The sequence below is a fragment of the Littorina saxatilis genome, linkage group LG7, assembly GCF_037325665.1.
Source record: "Littorina saxatilis isolate snail1 linkage group LG7, US_GU_Lsax_2.0, whole genome shotgun sequence".
Taxonomy (NCBI): Eukaryota; Metazoa; Mollusca; class Gastropoda; order Littorinimorpha; family Littorinidae; genus Littorina; species Littorina saxatilis.
Window position 1 is genome coordinate 16,465,829 of NC_090251.1, and position 22,143 is coordinate 16,487,971.

The 22,143-nt window shown below is 41.1% G+C and overlaps 1 protein-coding gene and 1 long non-coding RNA gene across 2 annotated transcripts in view; one reads left to right on the forward strand and one right to left on the reverse strand.

Moving 5' to 3' along the window:
* The first annotated feature begins 220 nt into the window (after positions 1-220).
* Positions 221-22,143, forward strand: part of LOC138970804 (TBC1 domain family member 9-like) — a 48,150-nt gene continuing 26,227 nt past the window's right edge. The window contains exons 1-13 of the mRNA XM_070343338.1: positions 221-419; positions 2,729-2,840; positions 4,450-4,501; positions 5,157-5,234; positions 7,170-7,256; positions 8,703-8,798; positions 9,618-9,745; positions 10,608-10,673; positions 13,031-13,107; positions 13,572-13,628; positions 14,424-14,489; positions 16,258-16,390; positions 16,946-17,065. Of these exons, the coding sequence (XP_070199439.1) occupies positions 376-419; positions 2,729-2,840; positions 4,450-4,501; positions 5,157-5,234; positions 7,170-7,256; positions 8,703-8,798; positions 9,618-9,745; positions 10,608-10,673; positions 13,031-13,107; positions 13,572-13,628; positions 14,424-14,489; positions 16,258-16,390; positions 16,946-17,065 (1,116 nt within the window). The 5' untranslated portion in view covers positions 221-375. The remainder of the gene's footprint in view (positions 420-2,728; positions 2,841-4,449; positions 4,502-5,156; positions 5,235-7,169; positions 7,257-8,702; positions 8,799-9,617; positions 9,746-10,607; positions 10,674-13,030; positions 13,108-13,571; positions 13,629-14,423; positions 14,490-16,257; positions 16,391-16,945; positions 17,066-22,143) is intronic.
* LOC138970806 (uncharacterized) lies at positions 17,862-21,994 on the reverse strand. Its single transcript, XR_011457073.1, has 3 exons — positions 21,834-21,994; positions 18,611-18,790; positions 17,862-17,993 (listed from the first exon to the last, which is right to left on the reverse strand). It is a non-coding gene; the product is annotated as an uncharacterized lncRNA (long non-coding RNA).

A 22,143-nucleotide genomic window follows, 5' to 3' on the forward strand; every position in this document is an offset into this window, starting at 1 on the left:
AACAGAAAATCACAAACAAGGAAAACTGAAAAATAAATTGTCTGGTCATCCAAAATAATTGTTAACTGATGCCCTAGCACGGGTAAGCATTAGTATTGGAAATTCTAAAAGTAAAACTAAATTCACGGCATAAGTACAATGTACAAGAAAACAGTGTACATAGGGGAAAACACTGCGGTCAGGTAGTGCAAAACAATTCTAGAATTATCTCTCTTGCAATATGACCTCAGAAAAGTCATGTGATCGTATTGACGGAAGTTGAGATACGTGTTGCCGTCTGCATTGATGCAGCGACAGATATTTTGACGTTCATATTTGACTTTGTTTTGACTGCAACGAACCTAATTTTAGGCGGATGATACGACCCAGTTAAAAATGTGGGTAAAGCCTGAAGAAGTTTTGCTGGCCAATGCTCTTTGGTAAGTTTCATGTTGGCAAGAATTATGAACTTGATAAAATTTTTCAAAGAATTGTCACTCAGCTGTTCGTTCATTTGTAAACAACGTTTCTTCAACTTATCATAGGTAGCTGATTTAATTCTGTTTAAAACGGGGAATTACATGATGCAAATGAGGCATAACTTGTACGACGGACTGAAGTCTACTATGGTTAGACGAATGTTCCTTGGGTTTAAAAGCAACACTGCAGCATCAGCTAATACTAATCAGGGCAAATAAACAACCAGTGAACCACTGTTGTGCAGAGTACGTTGCACCCAGTTTTGATAGGGGAGTCATTTGGGCTCGTAAAGTGCATTTGCTAATGATAAAGATTAATTTACTTGTCGTAACCATGTAAAGGAATTCCGTTCTGTCTGTTGGTTATGTGTTCTGAAAAAGTGACATCATCCTGAACTTGAAGTAACCGTATTTGCACATTTGAGAGTCAAGATTAGCTCATTAATGATCAAGCCTTGTTATCAACATAGAAAATCTTTTATGAACAAAGGGCTGTGATTACATCAGCAGTATGTAATGGTATTGTTTACTTGATTGCAGGCTGATAGGTTCATATGAGCCTTTGTGTACACAGCATGCATGATCTATTAGCCTTCATGTGCAGCTCTGTACATGTAAACAAGACTGTGTGTGTGTGTGTGTGTGTGTGTGGAAGGGGGAAGAAAACAAAATCATAATTCTATGTATACATGAAACCAGCAACAGGCAGTAAAGTTTGTGATGATCTTTATGTGGGGGAAGTACATTTTTATTGTTACCTTATTACATACCTGTCAAGCTCTTGTGGACTCTCACCATAAGATTTTGCTCACAGTCACAAAACCATAAGTTTGCACCAAAAAGCATAAGACAACATGCAAAACTGCAGAAGTCGTTAGATTAATCACCACAAGAACTAAATACATGCACACATACACACACAAAAACAAGAAATCAGCCTTATTTCACACAATAAAAAAACACCACTTTTCTCAACACTGAACTGCACTGTTTTGTGTAATTTTGAAATGCAAAGCATGTTTAAATGTAAATTGTACCGAGAATCACCTAAATTGTACAAAGACGGCACACGTCCAACCAGACACACATTTACACCCCTCACAAAAATTTCACCAGAATGCACAAAAACACCACATGATAGTAAAGGCACAAGACAAGTGTGTTTTAACAACATGCATTCATTGAGCACAGTGATTCAATCATGAATGGAAACCCCCACCACAATGTGCAAAAGAGAACATTTTAGCCAAACAGAACATGTAAAACACACAAGTTACAAGCCAGAAACTCATGTGTATCTCAACAATCAAGGACAAATACCAGATCAACAAAAATATGACATGTGAATGCTTTAGTTTGAGGTCGCGCATGTTCTAAAAACAAGTCGTATAATGATTGGTTGTGACAAACATCCGGTGCCAACTTTCGCTCTCTACCTCTTCGAAAATGCATCACAACGCCCTTATTTTTATTTATATGGCTTCACACTTGGTACAACGTGAGAAATTACTGTGTAGATACTAGAACAACAAAAATATGACATGTAAATGCTTTAGTTTGAGGTCGCGCGTGTTTTAAAACAAGTCCGACATGATCGGATGTGACAGAAATCCGGCTCCTTTCACTTTCGATCGCGAGCTCTTCGAAAATGCATCACAACTCCCTTAGTTTCATTTCTATGGCTTAAAACTTCGCACAACGTGAGAAAATACCTTGAAGATACCGAGAACAACAACAATAGTACATGTAACTGCTTTAATTTGAGGTCGCGTGTGGTTAAGCGTGGTCGCACAGCCACAGTACTCGGTCAGATCGCGCTGACGGTGTGCACATGCGCGTTGCCTTGTACTTCCGCTGGATCAGTTACCGCGAGATTTTGTAGCTGTTACTTTGTTCTCGGACGAACCTTTGCGATCTTTTTTTATTTGACCAAATTGTTTTGTAAAAACCGTAAGATCTTCGGCATACGCCGTAAGACTTGAAAAACATCAAAATTCCGTAAGAATTACGCGAAAAACGTAAGACTTGACAGGTATGCCTTATTGATTGTAGTCCTTATGACCTGCAATCTCTTGTTCCATATCTTAATGGAGAGGGTCGTCTGTACTTGATGCTCATGCACAGGAGATAAGTTGCTGCTCAGTTTTTGTTAGATGTATATAAAAAAAACCACCCATAGTCATGTTATTTAGAGTCGTCTCTGTGGTAAATAAAGATACACTCGTAAAGAAAGATTTACCTTATCTTATTCTTATCTTATCTTACAACAGGGTGACGGATCAAGCAAACCCTTTCTTCGTTCTCCAGCGAAGAAAAGGATATGGAGGTGGTGGTCTGACAGGATTGCTGGTTGGCACATTGGACACTGTGCTGGACAATAGAGTAAGCATTTTCAGTTTTCATCTTCATTACTTTATTGTCCAATCGCGGAGAAATTCAGGTTGCTTCCTCATAGGGAAAAGCTATAGCAGCAACAGGGTCACATTACTCACGTTTGTGCGTGTTTGGGTGTAAATTGTGATCAGCCACCTGCACTTATGGCAGAATTACCCTGGTCTTTTACATGCCACAGTGGAGACACAGGGGTGGGACATGGATACTATTTCGGAATCTGCATATAAAGTTGACCCGTGTCCATGCAATCTCGGGTTGAAATCCGTGACCTGCGAATCACAAGTTCAGTGCTCTACCAACTTGCCTACTAAGCCCATTTAGCTTATGGAAACATGAAAACACCCGGCAAGCATCCCCCGAAAAGAGAGCTTATATATACTGCCTAAATGACTGGGGAAAAAATGGCCATGCACATGAAAACCCATTCGCGCTGTGGAGTGCATGTGGGAGTTACAGCTCACAAATGCAGAAGGAGAATGAAATGCAGAAGAATTTGATGAACCAAGAGAATTAGTCTAGAGAAACCTGTATCTGCGATCTCCTGTAAATATATATATCTGTATATGTATGAATTTTGATGACTAGCTACCTGACTGTGAAATCTGAAATCTGCACTTTTGGTTGGGGGGTATAGGTTGTTTTTCTTTGCTGGTCAGTGCTGTTCCCAGACTTGGAGGACAATAGGGCAGTAATTGGACGCAGATTAAAAATATGTTTAGGTCCCAATGTCCTGGCTACAAAAACAAATGTTCAGTCAGAAAACCTAGCTCCTTCATGTCAAGACTATTGGACGGTAGACCGGTAAGGAATCATACCAATAAGTGAGATATTGAAAAAGCATCAGTGACCCAGGCTAGGCTTGAGAACAACACTGACCTATACGGTGGTACCTATACGATGATAGATCAACCTTAGGACCAACCAAAAGTGGCCCTACATTGCTGGTGGCCTTTCACGACAGGTATATTTTAGTCAAGGTAATAGACAAAGGGACAACAGACAGTGTCCTGTATTGGGAGGTGTCCTCTCATCGGAGGGGCCTTACACCATGAATTTCTGTTATGTTATATGAAGTCTTATATGGCTCGCGTATCTCCAGACTCGGACTCAAGGCGCAGGGATCTATTTATGCCGTGTGAGATGGAATTTTGTACACAATACATCACGCATTCACATCGACCAGCAGATCGCAGCCATTTCGGCGCATATCCTACTTTTCACGGCCTATTTTTCCAAGTCACACGGGTATTTTGGTGGACATTTTTTATCTATGCCTATACAATTTTGCCAGGAAAGACCCTTTTGTCAATCGTGGGATCTTTAACGTGCACACCCCAATGTAGTGTACACGAAGGGACCTCGGTTTTTCGTCTCATCCGAAAGACTAGCACTTGAACCCACCACCTAGGTTAGGAAAGGGGGGAGAAAATTGCTAACGCCCTGACCCAGGGTCGAACTCGCAACCTCTCGCTTCCGAGCGCAAGTGCGTTACCACTCAGCCACCCAGGTACCACTGTTCTGAGGGAAAGAGGTCAGTTTTTGGAATTCACTTCATACAGGATGTGTTCATCTTTCTATTTTGACTTTTTAATTCCAGACACCGCCATACCGGATCTTGCTGCAGACAGCTGGATCTGAAGTCAGTTTCAGTAAGTTTAGCTAGCATTTCCTTTTCTTGTTTTATAGCAAAGTTTCAGGGAAATTGTGTGTGTAGTGTGCAAACTTCTACGTCTATGACAAATGAAAATTAATAAACAGTTCACCAATGAACGTTGAAGACGAAGAAGGAGTAGAAATAGCAACACTTAAATTCTGTAATACATAGGCAGTAATGGCAGCGGTGAGATGTATCTGAGGGTCACTTTAGGTGTTCAGGCAGTTCTGTGAACTCATTACTAATTAAGACATTTCCTCTTTTGCTTATTTTAAACTTAAAACAAGTTTTTGTTGCTGAAAGCAATTTATGCAACAGAAAGTAAATTAAATAGACACCATACCACACTTGCCATTACTACTTTCCAAGAATCTTTCTGCAGCAGTCGCTGCAGTGTATGACATCTTCACGTGATGTCTTTTTTTCTGACTTCTTGGCTCAAAAATCACGCTTTTACTGCAATAATTAACCATGAAAGGTTTGAATGAATGAGAGTGTTTTAACTGTTAATTGCAGGTCTCATTGGCTAAAAGATGACATTTTTAACTGCAATGAAACCATCACAGTTTTGAATAAGTGAGTTTCTTTTAACTGTTATTTGTGGGTTCCAAAATGTACTAGCTGAATTTAAGTTTGATTTTCATTTCCAGCGGTGTCAGTGGCAAACAACAAGAAGGAGATTAGCAGGGACTGGGACTGGTTGGAGCAAAACGTTGTGCAAACTCTAGGTAATGGTGTGCATCTTTTGTGGGGTATTGCTCTACTTTATTCATGTATTGCTTCAGAATTCTAAACGCTCCTTTAATACGATAACCTGTGCGCACGCTCAGTGCTGATAATGATTACACTCCACAGTCGTCACTGTTCACCACTTTTGCTCTTGTTCATATTTGCGTTGTTGTAGTCCATTGTATTTTATATCTGAAAGTTTGTAAGACTTATAGTTATAGTATTTATCTGTAATACATTGAAACCCTCCTTTTGAGCCATACACAAATCTGAGAAACCCAGGATTTAAGAGGTATGGAGTCTTTAAATTGGGGGTAAATTTACAGCGTTTATGAACAAAACATCTATTAACAAAAAGCAGGGTCTTCCAGAGAGGAGGGGGAGGGGGGATCTTAAAAGGGACATTCCACTGTATATACTGATACACTTTTTCAACAAAACAAAAAAAACAACAACAAACAAACAAAATGTATACATGTATGTCAGGGTTCCACACAACCCCAAAAGTCAAGGGTATTCATACCCTTTCAGCAAAAAAGTAAAGGGTTTTTATACCCCTTCCAGATTTTTCACAGGGTATGAGTGACAATCAGTGTATCCATGAAATGTCATTTTTTCCCCATATGATTGCCTGTCTGGTAGTTATCACCTTTGCCATTTTGAGGATAGGCTAAAGCGAACAGTGCCATCGAGATAATCAGTTTAAAGATATCGCGCAGTTTGAGGACAAGGGAGGCAACCTCTGCTTCACGGCGTGTCAGTGTCGACAGAGGAGTGGCACGAACACGGCGTGTACTTTAGTGGTCTCAGTAGAGCAGGCGGCCTGCGTGCTGACTGCTTGTAAACTAGCAAAGGCTATACCCTGTCAGCGTTTGACTCGTACGTTTTTTTTACCTCTTTGGAAGAAAACAGTTTCGTATTTATACCTCTTCAGAGAGCATCTCGTACGTCATTTGGAGGGTCAAAGGGTATTATACCCTTAATTCTACGTGATGTGGAACCCTGTATGTAAACACCCATCACACTTTGGCCTGATTTGAATGATTTTCTGATATTTTTGACTCACATGCGAAGCAAAAGTGAGTCTATGTACTCACCCGAGTCGTCCGTCCGTCCGTCCGTCCGTCCGTCCGGACGTCCGTCCGTCCGGACGTCCGTCCGGAAAACTTTAACGTTGGATATTTCTTGGACACTATTCAGTCTATCAGTACCAAATTTGGCAAGATGGTGTATGATGACAAGGCCCCAAAAAACATACATAGCATCTTGACCTTGCTTCAAGGTCAAGGTCGCAGGGGCCATAAATGTTGCCTAAAAAACAGCTATTTTTCACATTTTTCCCATTTTCTCTGAAGTTTTTGAGATTGAATACCTCACCTATATATGATATATAGGGCGAAGTAAGCCCCATCTTTTGATACCAGTTTGGTTTACCTTGCTTCAAGGTCAAGGTCACAGGAGCTCTTCAAAGTTGGATTGTATACATATTTTGAAGTGACCTTGACCCTGAACTATGGAAGATAACTGTTTCAAACTTAAAAATTATGTGGGGCACATGTTATGCTTTCATCATGAGACACATTTGGTCACATATGATCAAGGTCAAGGTCACTTTGACCCTTATGAAATGTGACCAAAATAAGGTAGTGAACCACTGAAAGTGACCATATCTCATGGTAGAAAGAGCCAATAAGCACCATTGTACTTCCTATGTCTTGAATTAACAGCTTTGTGTTGCATGACCTTGGATGACCTTGACCTTGGGTCAAGGTCACATGTATTTTGGTAGGAAAAATGTGTAAAGCATGTGAGTCGTATGGGCTTTGCCCTTCTTGTTAAAAATAAGTTCATGTATGCAATTTATATTGAATCGTTTATGAGTACTGGGGAACTTTTATTAGTTTTTTTTAATGCTGCAAAATATTATTTTTCAGTTGCCTTTGATAATGAAGATGATATCACTGAGTTTGTCAAATGCAAGATTGAAAGTCTTATGGCCAACAAGGAACAGGTTACTGAAGGTAAGTTTTGTTGCTGATAACTGCTCAGATAATGTGGGTGGGAGAGAGAAAGAGAGGGAGAGAGAGTTTGTGCATATGTGGTTGTTCGATTATAACTCTCAGCATGGAATATTTATCCCCAAAAATTCAACACCTGAGTAAACGAAAATTGCCTTAGTTCCCTGTGCCATGAACAAATAGAAATTAATTTCTAGATGCTGTAGTGATGAAGCAGAAGGCAGCAATTAGTTTGTGCCGCTCTTTTCATTTTTACAGCGCTAGCCCAGCGCTAGGCCAACAAGAAGCAAGTCTAAATTAAAAATGTGTGTGTGTGTGTGTGTGTGTGTGTAATAGTTGCTAAAATTGATGTGTTTTAATGTAGTTGTGTGTTCATTGTCAGCCAAAATTTGTTTTATCATTTTGAAATGATTAACCCTTACCAGTTCGCTCCCTTGCCCATCGTAAGCAAGCTTACGATGCCCCCCCTGTAGTTTTCCACTGACCAATTATCTAATTATAATTTTTTTTTTTTTTTTTTTTTTTTTACATTGGATGGGTCGGACAGTGGATAAACTCATATTTAAGACACACTTTATGACTGAAACAAGCTGGGTTTTTGTTATAAGTTAGTTATAGAAATGCATTATTATGCACACAAAAAAAAAAAGTCTGTTAACGGTAACAATTAGGCCAAAAAAATAGGGTCGGTAGGTCGGGACTTTTTTTAAAAAAATTTTTCCCCAAAACATATTTCTAAGTTATTTTGCCAAAAAACAAAGCCCCCTTTTTTTTCTCTTTTTTTTCAAAGTTTTATTTTTTTTTCAAATTTTTTTTTCAAATTATTTTTTACCAAATGCCAAACAAAAGTCTAGGGTCGCGCGAAAAAATAGGGTCAGTCAGGATACTGTAAACAGAATATTTTTTTGGGGGGGGGGGGGGGGGCCTTAGGCATGAAACGTCCAACTTTGAAATTTGGGTGGGGGTATTCAGGTGACAATAACTTTTTTGTTTATCAGCAAAACTCAAAAAAACTTTGCTATGTTATGTAAAATGAATGCCAAAACAGACTAGTTAGCAGCATATCTAAAATAAACTGAACACAAAAAAAATTTCTTCTTTGTGCTTGTCACGTGTTCCAAAAAATGGGCGTACAAATTTCAACAAAAATCATGTTGTCACCCCCATAACCTGTTTTACCTTTACAGATAGCACAATTCTCTTTGCAAATATGAAAAGCTTATTCATTTTCCTTTCATTTGATATATAACTTTCTATATTTCATTTAGAATATGACCCCAGCTAGTCACTCGGCAAGTAGGCACCAACAGCACTGTAAAATATGCCTTAAAACCCCCCAAACTGGTAAGAGTTAAGATGTATTGTATTATAACTATCGGGTTTGCAGTGGACACTGTTTTAGGGCATTATGGAATGCATTGTAATTTGTTTTTCTTTTATGGCACACAGTTTCCAGTTCAGATGCAGAAGTAGAAGACCTGACAGCATCCAGTAAGAAATTCATGAAGAGGTTCAACATGCCACGTGAAGAGAAGCTGGTCAACTGTAAGTCTACTCAAACTATTTATTATACGTTATCATCATTTTATTTTAACCAAAATATGACATTTAACACAGATTGAGACAGTCAGTGTTCCTCTGAGACTCTGTGTGTGTATGTATGTGTGTGTGTGTGTGTGTGTGTCCATGTGCATGAGACTAGGACCCGGCCTGGGGTTATCATACAAAGTAAATGAAACACTGCTCTACCATATAGCACAGTGGTACCCCATTTTAAGACTGCCAATAATCTGAAATAAAAAACACTTTGTAAAAGGGAGTGAGTCTGAAAATGGAGGTACATTTACAGACAATGTGAACAGAAAATCTAAAAAAACAACCCCCACCCCCAAAAAAAAAAATAGCAAAGAAGTCTTAAATCGGGGAGTCATCAAAAGAGGGGTAGACTGGCGTGGTGGTAAGACGTCGGCCTCGTAATCGGGAGGCCGTGAGTTCGAATCCCGGTCGCTGCCGTCTGGTGGGTTAAGAGCGGAGATTTTTTCAATCTCCCAGGTCAACTTTAGTGCAGACCTGCTAGTGACTTAACCCCCTTCGTGTGTACACGCAAGCACAAGACCAAGTGTGCACGGAAAAGATCCTGTAATCCATGTCGGAGTTCGGTGGGTTATAGAAACACGAAAATACCCAGCATGCCTCCCCCAAAATCGGCGTATGCTGCCTGAATGGCGGGGTAAAAACGGTCATACACGTAAAAATCCACTCGTGCTAAAATCATGAGTGAACGTGGGAGTCCAAGCCCATGAACGAAGAAGAAAAAAGAGGGGTTCCACTGTACAGTACATGATTTGTTGACGGTTCTTTCAGACTACTCGTGTAGCTACTGGAAGGGCAGCGTGCCGCGCCAAAGCTGGCTGAGCATCAACCACTGCTGTTTCTACTCTCTGCTGATGGGGCGCGAGGCCAAGGTCATCCTGCGCTGGACAGATATCACTGTGAGTGGGTCTGTAGTTTGCACATGTTGTACACAGGTGTCGTCAGGATTTCTTATGTTGAATAAATAAGACAGGTTACGTTGGTCATACACGTTTCAGCAAGGGACTAGCTGTAAGAAAGGACCATATGGACCTAATGCTATTATCCCTCAGTAAGAAAGGTTTCGAGTTTTCGAGTTCGAGGTTTTAGAAGGTTAAAGTAGTTTTTAATGTCCTTTCCCCCATCCTGAAAAAGTTCAGCAGCCCTGGTGAAATGAGTTAATTTCAAAGTTTTGAGTGCTCGGAGATACGTTTAGGCGTTTCAAAGTCTTCCATCTCCAAGTGATATATTGCTGTTGCTTGTGTGGTGTAGGTTTGTGCAGTGAGATTTGATGGACAAGATATTATATAATATATATGTATGTGTTTGTTAATGTATAGGGTTGTTTGACACCAACAGGCATTTTTTTCTCAACCTTATTAAGTTGTGTTGACTTATCCTATAAGAATGTTATAGTATGTTAAAAAACGACCACATATTTCTGATTAAAACACCTCAAGTCTTGAGAAGGTGGTCATTCTCCCTTCAAAACAAGAAGCGAATGTTTCTCTATACAGCGGTTCCTGTGATGAAAGGACACACCAGCTAAAAGTGTATTGCAGGTGGCCTGTCATGACAGGTACATTTTGGTAAAAGTAATAGATACAGGGACAACAGGGGTCCCTTCTTGGGAGGTGTCCCTCACATTGCAGGTACTACTTTACCAGTAAAGATAATGACCTTGACTTGATTGAAAGCTGTAAATCAGTGTGTATTGTGTGTTTGTTTGCTGGAGTTCATATGCCATAAAGCACTGTACTGTGATATTTGACCGTTTGACAGAAACTGGAGCGCGCCAACAACATGCTGTTTCCTGATACTATCAAGGTGTCCACAAGGGAGAAAAGTGTATGTATGCTCACTCAATTGTTACGTCAACATGTCATAGATTACATTTAAAGATTCCGAACAGATGGAAGTCAACTGTCAGGCTTCATTGTTACCATATATAGCTGATCATGCACAGATCAGATCAAGCACAGTCATTCCCCGTGAAACAGTTTTGCTCATCGTCTCAGATATGCCCCAGCTGGCCTTTACATTGAATAAGACCATCCCTCCACTTAGTCCACACACCCAAAGTCAGCATCCTTACTGCTTCCCGTGGAGATTTGGCTTTTTGTTGATAAATTAATAGTGTAGATCGACGGTAATGGCTGACATGTTACAAAATTAATTCATAAGAACAAATCAAACTTTGCACAGAAAGCACCCTGGATGTTGACTGTTGGTGTGTGTCTTGGTGTGTGTCTTGGTGTGTGTCTTGGTGTGTGTCTTGGTGTGTGTCTTGATGTGTGTCTTGGTGTGTGTCCTGGTGTGTGTCTTGGTGTGTGTCCTGGTGTGTGTCTTGGTGTGTGTCTTGGTGTGTGTCTTGGTGTGTGTCTTGGTGTGTGTCTTGGTGTGTGTCTTGGTGTGTGTCTTGGTGTGTGTCTTGGTGTGTGTCTTGGTGTGTGTCTTGGTGTGTGTCTTGGTGTGTCTTGGTGTGTGTCTTGGTGTGTGTCGTGGTGTGTGTCTTGGTGTGTGTCTTGGTGTGTGTCTTGGTGTGTGTCGTGGTGTGTGTCTTGGTGTGTGTCGTGGTGTGTGTCGTGGTGTGTGTCGTGGTGTGTGTCGTGGTGTGTGTGTCGTGGTGTGTGTCTTGGTGTGTGTCTTGGTGTGTGTCTTGGTGTGTGTCTTGGTGTGTGTCTTGGTGTGTGTCTTGGTGTTTGTCGTGGTGTGTGTCGTGGTGTGTGTCTTGGTGCGTGTCTTGGTGCGTGTCTTGGTGCGTGTCTTGGTGCGTGTCTTGGTGTGTGTCTTGGTGTGTGTAGTGGTGTGTGTCTTGGTGTGTGTCTTGGTGTGTGTCTTGGTGTGTGTCTTGGTGTGTGTCTTGGTGTGTGTCTTGGTGTGTGTCGTGGTGTGTGTCGTGGTGTGTGTCGTGGTGTGTGTCTTGGTGTGTGTCTTGGTGTGTGTCTTGGTGTGTGTCTTGGTGTGTGTCTTGGTGTGTGTCTTGGTGTGTGTCGTGGTGTGTGTCGTGGTGTGTGTCGTGGTGTGTGTCGTGGTGTGTGTCTTGGTGTGTGTCTTGGTGTGTGTCTTGGTGTGTGTCTTGGTGTGTGTCTTGGTGTGTGTCTTGGTGTGTGTCTTGGTGTGTGTCTTTGGTGTGTGTCTTGGTGTGTGTCTTGATGTGTGTCTTGGTGTGTGTCTTGATGTGTCTTGATGTGTGTCTTGGTGTGTGTCTTGGTGTGTGTCTTGGTGTGTGTCCTGGTGTGTGTCCTGGTGTGTGTCTTGATGTGTCTTGGTGTGTGTCTTGGTGTGTGTCCTGGTGTGTGTCTTGGTGTGTGTCTTGATGTGTCTTGATGTGTGTCTTGGTGTGTGTCTTGGTGTGTGTCTTGGTGTGTGTCTTGGTGTGTGTCTTTGTGTGTCTTGATGTGTGTCTTGATGTGTCTTGGTGTGTGTCTTGGTGTGTGTCTTGATGTGTGTCTTGGTGTGTGTCTTGGTGTGTGTCTTGGTGTGTGTCTTGGTGTGTGTCTTGGTGTGTGTCTTGGTCTGATCCCACGTAACAGCCTGGCCAGATGTAAGATGGTGAGTCTAATCATTGACAAGGGAAGGGCTTGGACTTTATTTTAAAAGAACAGGATGGTTGAAAATCAGTTACATGGTAACCTTTCTTTCTGCTAGATTCTTTAATTTTGATTTTTTGTGTGTGTCCTTCTTCAGCGTTCAAGAATTTTCTGGTTAAGTCATAAGTGTGAGCTCGTTTGCCCATTTGGGTTCCCCAAACTATACCCTGAGAGCATAGTCAGCTTCACTCCGCTTTCGTTGAGTAGGCATGCTGGGTATTTTCGTGTTTCCCTAACCCACCGAACTCCGACATGGATTACAGGATCTTTTCCGTGTGCACTTGGTCTTGTGCTTGCGTGTACACACGAAAGGGGTTAAGTCACTGGCAGGTTTGCACATAAGTTGACCTGGGAGATTGGAAAAATCTCCGCTCTTAACCCATCAGGCGGCAGCGACCGGGATTCGAACTCACGACCTCCCGATTAGGAGGCCTACGTCTTACCACCACGCCACTGCGCCCGTCTCTTGTGTGTTCAATCCTGTTAATATTCTTTCTCTTTTATTTTTAGAAAAGAAAGTAGTTTTTTGTAACTCAAACTTGTTTTATTTGTAATTGAATTACTTAAATTTAGATTAGATTATTATTATTATTTGTTTTCTTCATGTTGCAGTATTTCTTCTCCATGTTGCTGAGTATCAACGAGACATTCAACATGATGCAGCAGCTGGCTAACATGGCCATGAAACAGTATGAACTTTGCTCTCAATTTACAGTTTGTAGTTGTCAATGAAAACATGTAAATACGTGGATTGTTTGGGATGTTGATGAGGGGTCGGTAGTGTTGGAAGTAATGTCTGGGAAGGTTGCAAAGGGGAGGTTACCTGTGAGTGTATGTATGTGTTTGTGTGTATGTGTCTGGGTGTGTGTGTGTGTGTGTGTGTGCTCATGCATGTGTTAGTGTGGTGCATTTGCAGGTTCAAGCTTATGTTTTGAAAGAGAGAGAGAGAGAGAGAGAGAGAGACAGAGAGAGAGAGAGAGAGAGTGTGTGTGTGTGGGTGTGTGTATATGTGTACATGTGTGAGTACATGTGTGTGTGTTCTTTTCAAGTTTCTGTAGGCTATTTGCACAAGAAAAGAAGTCTGTGCAGTGTTTTTCTGTACTTATTATTTGTCTTATGTTGACAGTTGTTATGTTTATAATTTGTTCTCCAGGCTAATGTTTGAGGGTGGATTTGAGGAAGAGAAGTTTTCAACCCCAACCAATAACAAGTAAGTCAGAAGCAGGTTATCACAGTAGCAAGTGTGAAAGCCAGAGGGACCTTCTTCTTCTTCTTCTTCTTCTTCTTCTTCTTCTTCTTCTTCTTCTTCTTCTTGTTCTTCTTCTTCTTCTTCTTCTTCTTCTTCTTCGTTCATGGGCTTCGACTCCCACGTTCACTCATGTTTTTAGCACGAGTGGATTTTTACGTGTATGACCGTTTTTACCCCGCCATTCTGGCAGCATACGCCGATTTCGGGGGAGGCATGCTGGGTATTTTCGTGTTTTTATAACCCACCGAACTCTGACATGGATTACAGGATCTTTTCCGTGCGCACTTGGTCTTATGCTTGCGTGTACACACGAAGGGGGTTAAGTCACTAGCAGGTCTGCACATAAGTTGACCTGGGAGATTGGAAAAATCTCCACTCTTAACCCACCAGGCGGCAGTGACCGGGATTCGAACTCATGACTTCCTGATTAGGGGGCTGACGTCTTACCACTGCGCCCGTCAGATGGACTATTTGTGTGCATTTTGTCTCTGTCTTGAGACTTAAAACATTGATTTGTATTTGCAAATTGGCTGTTCTCAAAACTTCATATTCCCGACTGCTTCAAAAAGGGTTTGTTTTGAAACGCTCCATTATTTTACGGGCTGATTGATTGCATTACAGAAACTACAAGTGGACTGTGTATGTCTTTAATGGTAGATGGATCAGCCTTGCTTTGTTTTTTCCGTGCTGTTTGGCTTTGTAGTTTGTGTGTTTGTTGTATACTCAGTAATTCATGTTTTATTTTTTGCATTCAAGGAAAAAGAAGAAAGTGTCTAACCTGAAAAGAGACCTGGATGCTAAAGCAAGGAGCGAAAGATTCAGGTAGGGAGTTAACTTTCATGGTATTAGCAAGGCTAAGGGAGGGAGGGAGGGAGGGAGGGAGGGAGGGCGGGCGGGCGGGCGGGAGGGAGGGAGGGAGGGAGGGAGGGAGGGAGGGAGGGAGGGAGGGAGGGAGAGAGAGAGAGAGAGAGAGACTTTATTAACAAGGATTGTGGCGTACAATTGAGCCTTTAATCAACTAGCCCTCACCTAGAGAGGGGCTTTCGTATTTTACGGTCTACATATGGCGCATCTTATTATTCCACTTGGACTACTGCGACTTGCCCGCTGCTTGTGGTTTATCCATGACCAAAAGTTAGACCAGAAGATTGGTTTTCCTTGCCAACTCAACATCAACCATCTTCAATACAGAGCGTTTGGCATACAATGCCGAGTTTTAAATAAATGTGATCACGCTTTGAAGAAAGGAGGACAAAATGGGGACACTTTATGGATTTCTCTTGATACATACATAACCATCTAGTGAGATTTTTTCTGATAGATACTAGACCGTTTCTCTTTTATTCTCAGGTAGTTTGCTAGTTCAGTTTTTAGACCCTAAAACCCGGGAACAGACTACTTCCAATTCAGTAGGGGGGCGACTATCCTCAACCCGGCGGGTCCCCAGGTGGCGGATAGGGGAACGGCCCCCAGATATGGGGGCCAGCTGCGAATATAGAATAAGCAGTCCCGGACCAACTAGCGGTGTCTCGATCTACCAGGACGGGGTGGGTTGGCAGATGGCACTGACTACCCTATAAACGCCCTACGTGTCTGATGACGGTTACACCATGCGGGTAAGAGCCGCATTAAAAGCTCTAGCCCCGGGGTGGGACCCCCGGTAAGAAATCCCCCATTTGTTCCCAGGGTTAGGTTTTTGAGCCAGAAACTAAGGGCGGGGTAACCCCGAAAGAAAGATTGCCAAAAGGGGGATTCCATTGAACTAGTATGAGATTTGATTGATTGCCAAAAGGGGGATTCCACTGAACTAGTATGAGATTTGATTGATTGCCAAAAGGGGGATTCCATTGAACTAGTATGAGATTTGATTGATTGCCAAAAGGGGGATTCCACTGAACTAGTATGAGATTTGATTGCCAAAACAGGGGCGGGGATGTAGCTCAGTCGGTAGCGCGCTGGATTTGTATCCAGTTGGCCCCGTCGCGATATAACCTTCGTGGTTGAAAACGACGTTAAACACCAAATAAAGAAAGAAAGAAAGTATCCAGTTGGCCGCTGTCAGCGTGAGTTCGTCCCCACGTTCGGCGAGAGATTTATTTCTCAGAGTCAACTTTGTGTGCAGACTCTCCTCGGTGTCCGAACACCCCCGTGTGTACACGCAAGCACAAGACCAAGTGCGCACGAAAAAGATCCTGTAATCCATGTCAGAGTTCGGTGGGTTATAGAAACACGAAAATACCCAGCATGCTTCCTCCGAAATTGGCGTATGGCTGCCTAAATGGCGGGGTAAAAAACGGTCATACAAATAAAATTCCACTCGTGCAAAAAACACGAGTGTACGTGGGAGTTTCAGCCCACGAACGCAGAAGAAGAAGAAGAAGATTGCCAAAAGGGGGACATGTTATGAATTTCTCTTGTTACGTACATAACCACGTGGTGAGATTTGTTCTGGTAAATACTGGACTGTTTCTCTGTAGTGGAACCCCCCTTTTAGACACCCTCCTTTTTAAGACCAGATTTTCTCAGATTTGTCTTAAAAGGGGGGTTCCACTGTACTTGTATGAGATTTGCATGCCAATGTTGCCGTCAGGGCGGTGTTCAAGCTTCCAGCCTTAGAAAAGCTGGACGGAGATGAGGATTGCAGCCTGTGGACTCCCTACAACAAGCAGCACGCCGGTGGCAGACTCTACCTGTCGCAGAACTTTGTCTGCTTTACCAGCAAGGTACGTCTTGTCTGTGTGCAGGAATGGGGAAAACAACAACAGCATGCTCGTGTATGAGCAGGTATGCATGCGCCTGGGCATATGTGCACACACACAACCATGCACCGATTTGTGAAGGCACACACACGCACACACAGGCAGGCACGCATGCACACACATGAATACACGCACACACACATACATGCAATCACGCATGCACACACGCTCACTCATGCATGCATACACATACACACGGTGACACATACAGACACAGACACACACACAAACACACACACAGACACACACACACACACACACACACACACACACACACACACACACAGACACACACACAAACACACACACAGACACACACACACACACACACACACACACACACACAGATACATGCATGATCAAACGCATGCACACACACTCACTCATGCATGCACACACTCACTCACTCACTCAAACACACACTGTGAAACATACACACACACATTGTATTTATTGATTGATTGACTGATAGCTTAATTGATTGATGAATTGTATTTGTAATGCCTGTTGCACGGACAGGTGTTGAACCTGGTGACACTGGTGATTCCAATGTCCGACATTCTCGTGGCGGAGAAGGTAGACGGCTCTGCGTCGGGAAGCCTCTTCACCAACGCTATCCTCATCACCACCAAAGGAAAGGTCGGTCACACTTCATCTTTTAGGATCACGGCAGTCTTTGTATACCTCATTGGATGAAATCGGATAAACAAAGGGAAGTTAACGCTCTAAATGCATACAGCAGGTGTAGTAGAGTAGGTGAGAGTTATTCAGAACCAGTCTCCTGGCACCCGAGAGAATGAAAGTCGCTTGTTCATTTCAATGCTTGTTCATTATTTTCTCAGGTGTCAGGAGATAGGTTCCCCATAACTCTCACTTACCCGTATTGCACAAGTTGTATGCATTCAGAGCGCTTATGTCCCTTTGTTTCTCAGGTATTTGAATGTCTGTGACTAAGAGTGTCTGAACTGTCTGTCCTTTCTCAAGGCATGTTCTCAATGTTAGAGTTCTTGGGCCTGGAAGAGAGAAGTAGGTGGTGGAGGGGGTGGCTGGGGTGGGGGGGGGTTGAGGGGAAGGGATGGTGCAGGAGGGGGGTTGAGGGGAAGTGATGGTGCGGGAGGGGGGTTGAGGGGAAGTGATGGTGTGGGAGGGGGGTAGTTTGGAAAAGAGCACACGCATTTTGCATTAAAGACACATTGGTAAATTGGTGTGGAGTTGCAGGAACAAGCTTTTCGGGAAGCTAGGCCAAGTTGCAAACAGACTGATGCAGCAAGAGAGAGAGAGAGAGAGAGAGAGAGAGAGAGAGAGAGAGAGAGAGAGAGAGAGAGAGAGAGAGAGAGAGAGAGAGAGAGAGAGAGAGAGAGAGAGAGAGATGCACACACACACATACACACACACACTGTACACACACACACATACACACACTCACAGTGGTAAATTTCAATTTAAAAGGCTTTATTCCCAATCTTTTTGTTTTGACAAATCAGAAAGTGAAACATCATCACTGGCTCAGACCTTGTCTGGGGATTCTCTGATGTGGTCCCTTTCTGGGACGCCATTTTTATCACCACTGTTGAAAACAAGAACACAAATAAACAGTTTTCTCATTATTTCAACATCAAAATATAAGGCTAAAAAAGTATGACCGCACTATTTTAACATACATCTTCCAGAAACATGGGAGAGCTTGTATTATTTACTGGTACATATATTCTTTATTTTTTGTGTAAGTTAGGTTTGACATTGGCACATTTTAGAAAATATAGATAAATACATTTTTTGGAAAGTTCAAATTTTCTGACAAATATTCAACCTCCAGCTAGGGAAGTGTGAAGATCTGAGAAAGCAATTGGCTTAGAATGGGTGAAATCTTCAATGGGGGAGGGGTTCTTAAAATGAGGTTCCACTGTAACCTTCGCTTGGACAAGCAGGCAATGAAAATGTTACCAAGCCTTTTTGTGCATCTCGATTCATTTCATCAGAAAGTAATACCGCTGATATGGAACCACGGTCACAAGACAAAAAACAAACGAAAAAAAGAATCCGAAAAGTGAGACAGAGCCACATGTAGCAGTTGGCATATTGTCAGCAGGCTTGAAACAGAATACCCCCACATGGTCTTAAGATAGGGGTTCCACTGTACTCAAGTTTAGATCACTGGGAAAATGGGATGCTTATAATTCTTACCTGCATGTATATCATGTGAAGTTTACTTGCGGTCTTGTTCCATCAACCAATTACAGTAAATTTGGCTGTTGAAAACGGCCATGCATTGGAGCATCGTCTCAACACATTGGTAGACCCCATAGAAGTCGTAGTCGCAGACAGGGTCTCGCTTTTGTCGAAGATTTGGCTCGTTGTTCGGCGCTGAAATGATTTTTGGGAACAAGTTTTAGAGTTTGATGGGGAACATGCCTGGGAGGCATGATGATGGCCCCATGTATACTCTTCCCCGTTAAAAATACAACACTAACAACTGATGAACATATGTGAACCGTTGAAATATGTTAACATAAAGGGAATGAATGTGAGTTGGAAGCATCATATAAGACCAAAATATACTTTTTCGTGAAAAATACAAAGAAAAATGTGTGATTCTTCATTCATTAGATTTTAGAATTATTTTAGTGCAGATCATACATGTACTTATCTTTGTCAACTTGTGTACACCATTCATTTTAATTTTAATTTTAATTTTTTTTTAACGAACAAACAAACTTTATTTTACAAGGATAAAGGTTTAAGGCACATTGCCTTGTCTAACAACCTGTCCTTAAACAAATACAAAACATATACCTGTAATATCCACTAAAGAAGAATATAAATGAAATAAATTGATAGATGAAAAATGCTAAATGCAACCAATATAAAATGGAAACAAAAATGAATGCGGAGAAAGTGAACAAAAAGTGAACAGAAAACAGAACACTGTTGCACACCATTCATTAATTATTGCTTACTTTTGCATTGTGTCTTTCAGAGCTAACCTTTCAGAAAACCACATTGAAATAGACATCTCCTTATTAGCAGAGCAATAAAACTAGGTTAAACATATAATTATTATCATCCATTAGCAAAACATAATTTCAATGGTTTCAGTAACGATGGAATTAAATTATGTGATGGAAAAACATTTATGCATCATGGATGAATTTATTTTGAAAATAATAATGGGTTTCATTTATGGTCTTTATTGTCCATAAAACACAGCTGGTCTTTATGAATTAAACATTTGGCTATTATTATAAATGTGCTCTCAAAAACTCTTTATTCATCTCTTGTAAAGAGTCTAGATAAATGCTAGTGATAAATACTGAGTGTTTACCAAACTATTGCAAACCAAAGCGCATAGTGCTTTTAGTTATGCGCTATAGAAATCTCTTTAATAAATAAATAAATAAAACCATAGGGTGTCGAAGCAGGTGTTATGGCCATTGTTCTCATGAGTCGTTATGGTTGCCCCGACTGTCATGCAAATACTCAAGTATTAATTCATTACCATTTCTGTTGTCTAACATTTTTTTGTACACCCCTGTATATTCGGGGTGGAGGTTAGGGGGGGTGGGGTGTTGGTGGGGGGGGGGGGGGGGGGGTGTTACTTTATTAACATAGCGCCTAGTTTCTGTTACCACAAACCAATTTAGGAATTCTACTACGTGGTACTGCAACAGTGGAGTCCTGACCCCGTTAACTGTCAGGCTACTTGTCCTTTTAAAGGTTATGTCTCTGTTAGTGTTATCTTTCAAGTAGAGCTCTCTGATGCCTGAACACAAACATAACTGCTTATAACTTCATAATGGAAGCAAACTAGCACATTTATTTAATACGTGCAACTGCTTAAACGGTGTGTGCCGCTTGAGGAAAATTTAGTGTATGTGAATTTGTTGCATATTGTGCTTCTCTGGCAATATTGTGATTAAAATTAATAGCTATAGAACCCAGGCTGCAATGTATTCTTGATGAACTGACAGTAAAAATTTACTCATTTCGGGGTTTCGTATATATAATTGCAAATACACATGATGTGTTTCGTTTAGTGATCGTTATGTTAAAAATCTTCAACTTATATACACATATGAGAATGATGGTTACTTGTAATTTTCTACCCCAAACAGTACGGTTTAATGTTTGCAAAGTCGCTCTGCACAAATGCAAATGAAGGGCATCTGTTGACGATGAGCATATGCGTGTCAGTACAATACAATGATTCGGCTGCACATAACAGTAATAGAATAAAATGGTACAGTTATCGGTACATGTAATTTTCTATTCAGAAAAGTTCAGGAAGTTACGCAAATTAAGTCCTGTGCAGAAATACACAGGATGGGTTTCTTTTTAGAATCAGTACATTTTTACTACCTATTTTATTCATGTTTTTATTAATTAGTTAGTGGAAGAATCTTTTGTAATGTATGTTTGATGGTGTATGCTTTTAATTAAGCGTTGTTGACTATGAATGTAGATGTAAATGCTTGTATAACTGTGTTTTAATTTTAAATGTGTCAAGCGCAAAGAGCATACTTGTAAAGTTATGATGTTGCGCTATATAAATGCTCATTTATTATTATTATTATTATTATTAATACAATTCTGCCACTGCATGCACATACCAATCAGGGTGGTACAATAATATGTAATTTTATATCCAAAACACTTCAGTTATGAAGCAAATTAGTCTTATGCAGAAATGTGCATGAATATAATGGGTTCTTTTGACACTTACAGTCGAACCTATCAATGCCACATGAAAGCAAATAAGTGTCCAGAAATGTGCGACAAACGTAAAAAATGCTTGCTTGCATCCGATATCAAAAGTCTCCGTCAGTATCACATAAGCTTCATATTGCACTATAAGAGCATCATATCAATCAGTCATCGCGTGACACTTACAGTTGAACCTGTCTATATTCACCATCTACAGAATCAACCAAAATTAAGCGGTCCTAGATAGACAGGTGGTTGGGATTGTTGTATTATGTGAACAGTTGATCGTTATCAAGAGGTGGTGGCAATGGCAGGTCCACATGTAATTGTATTTTACATTACAGTTCATCAGCTGTAGAATCCAGTCAAAGCATGGTACAATAACATGTTATTTTTTATTGGAAAAAGTTTACTTTGTTAGCAAAGTCCTCTGCAAAGAGGTATGTGATTTCAGTTCCTTTGGATGTAAACACCAATGTACTACATAATACACAATTCATCAACTTTGGATGAATTGTCTATTATAAACACAAATGCACTGATAAATTCATCAACTGCCCAATTCATAAATTCATCAAGCATGTACGTAATAACTTTCCATCCAAGAAATGTCAGTATGTGTTAATTTACCTTTATGCAAAGAGATGATATTTTTTCCAATTAATAATATAGCGTATTACACAGACAATTCAGCAGATGTACATACCAGCCAGCACCATGGCCAAACCAGCCAGAAGAAGAAAACTTTTGAAGAACATCTTGGACAGTTTTTTTACAAATGAGGAGACTCAGCCAGTGAAAACTAATGGGTAGCTATGAACCAATGTACCGAGCTGGACATTTTATAACCGCTGACTGATTAAATCATGCATGCAGTCAATACTTTGATGGTGGAGAAAGGAAGAATCTGATTGGATGGGACAATTGTGGGTGGAGCCAGACTGTGCGTGTCTGAAACGCAGATATATGTGATCTATTTGTGATGGATTCTGCACTTCTAATTTTTATTACCACAG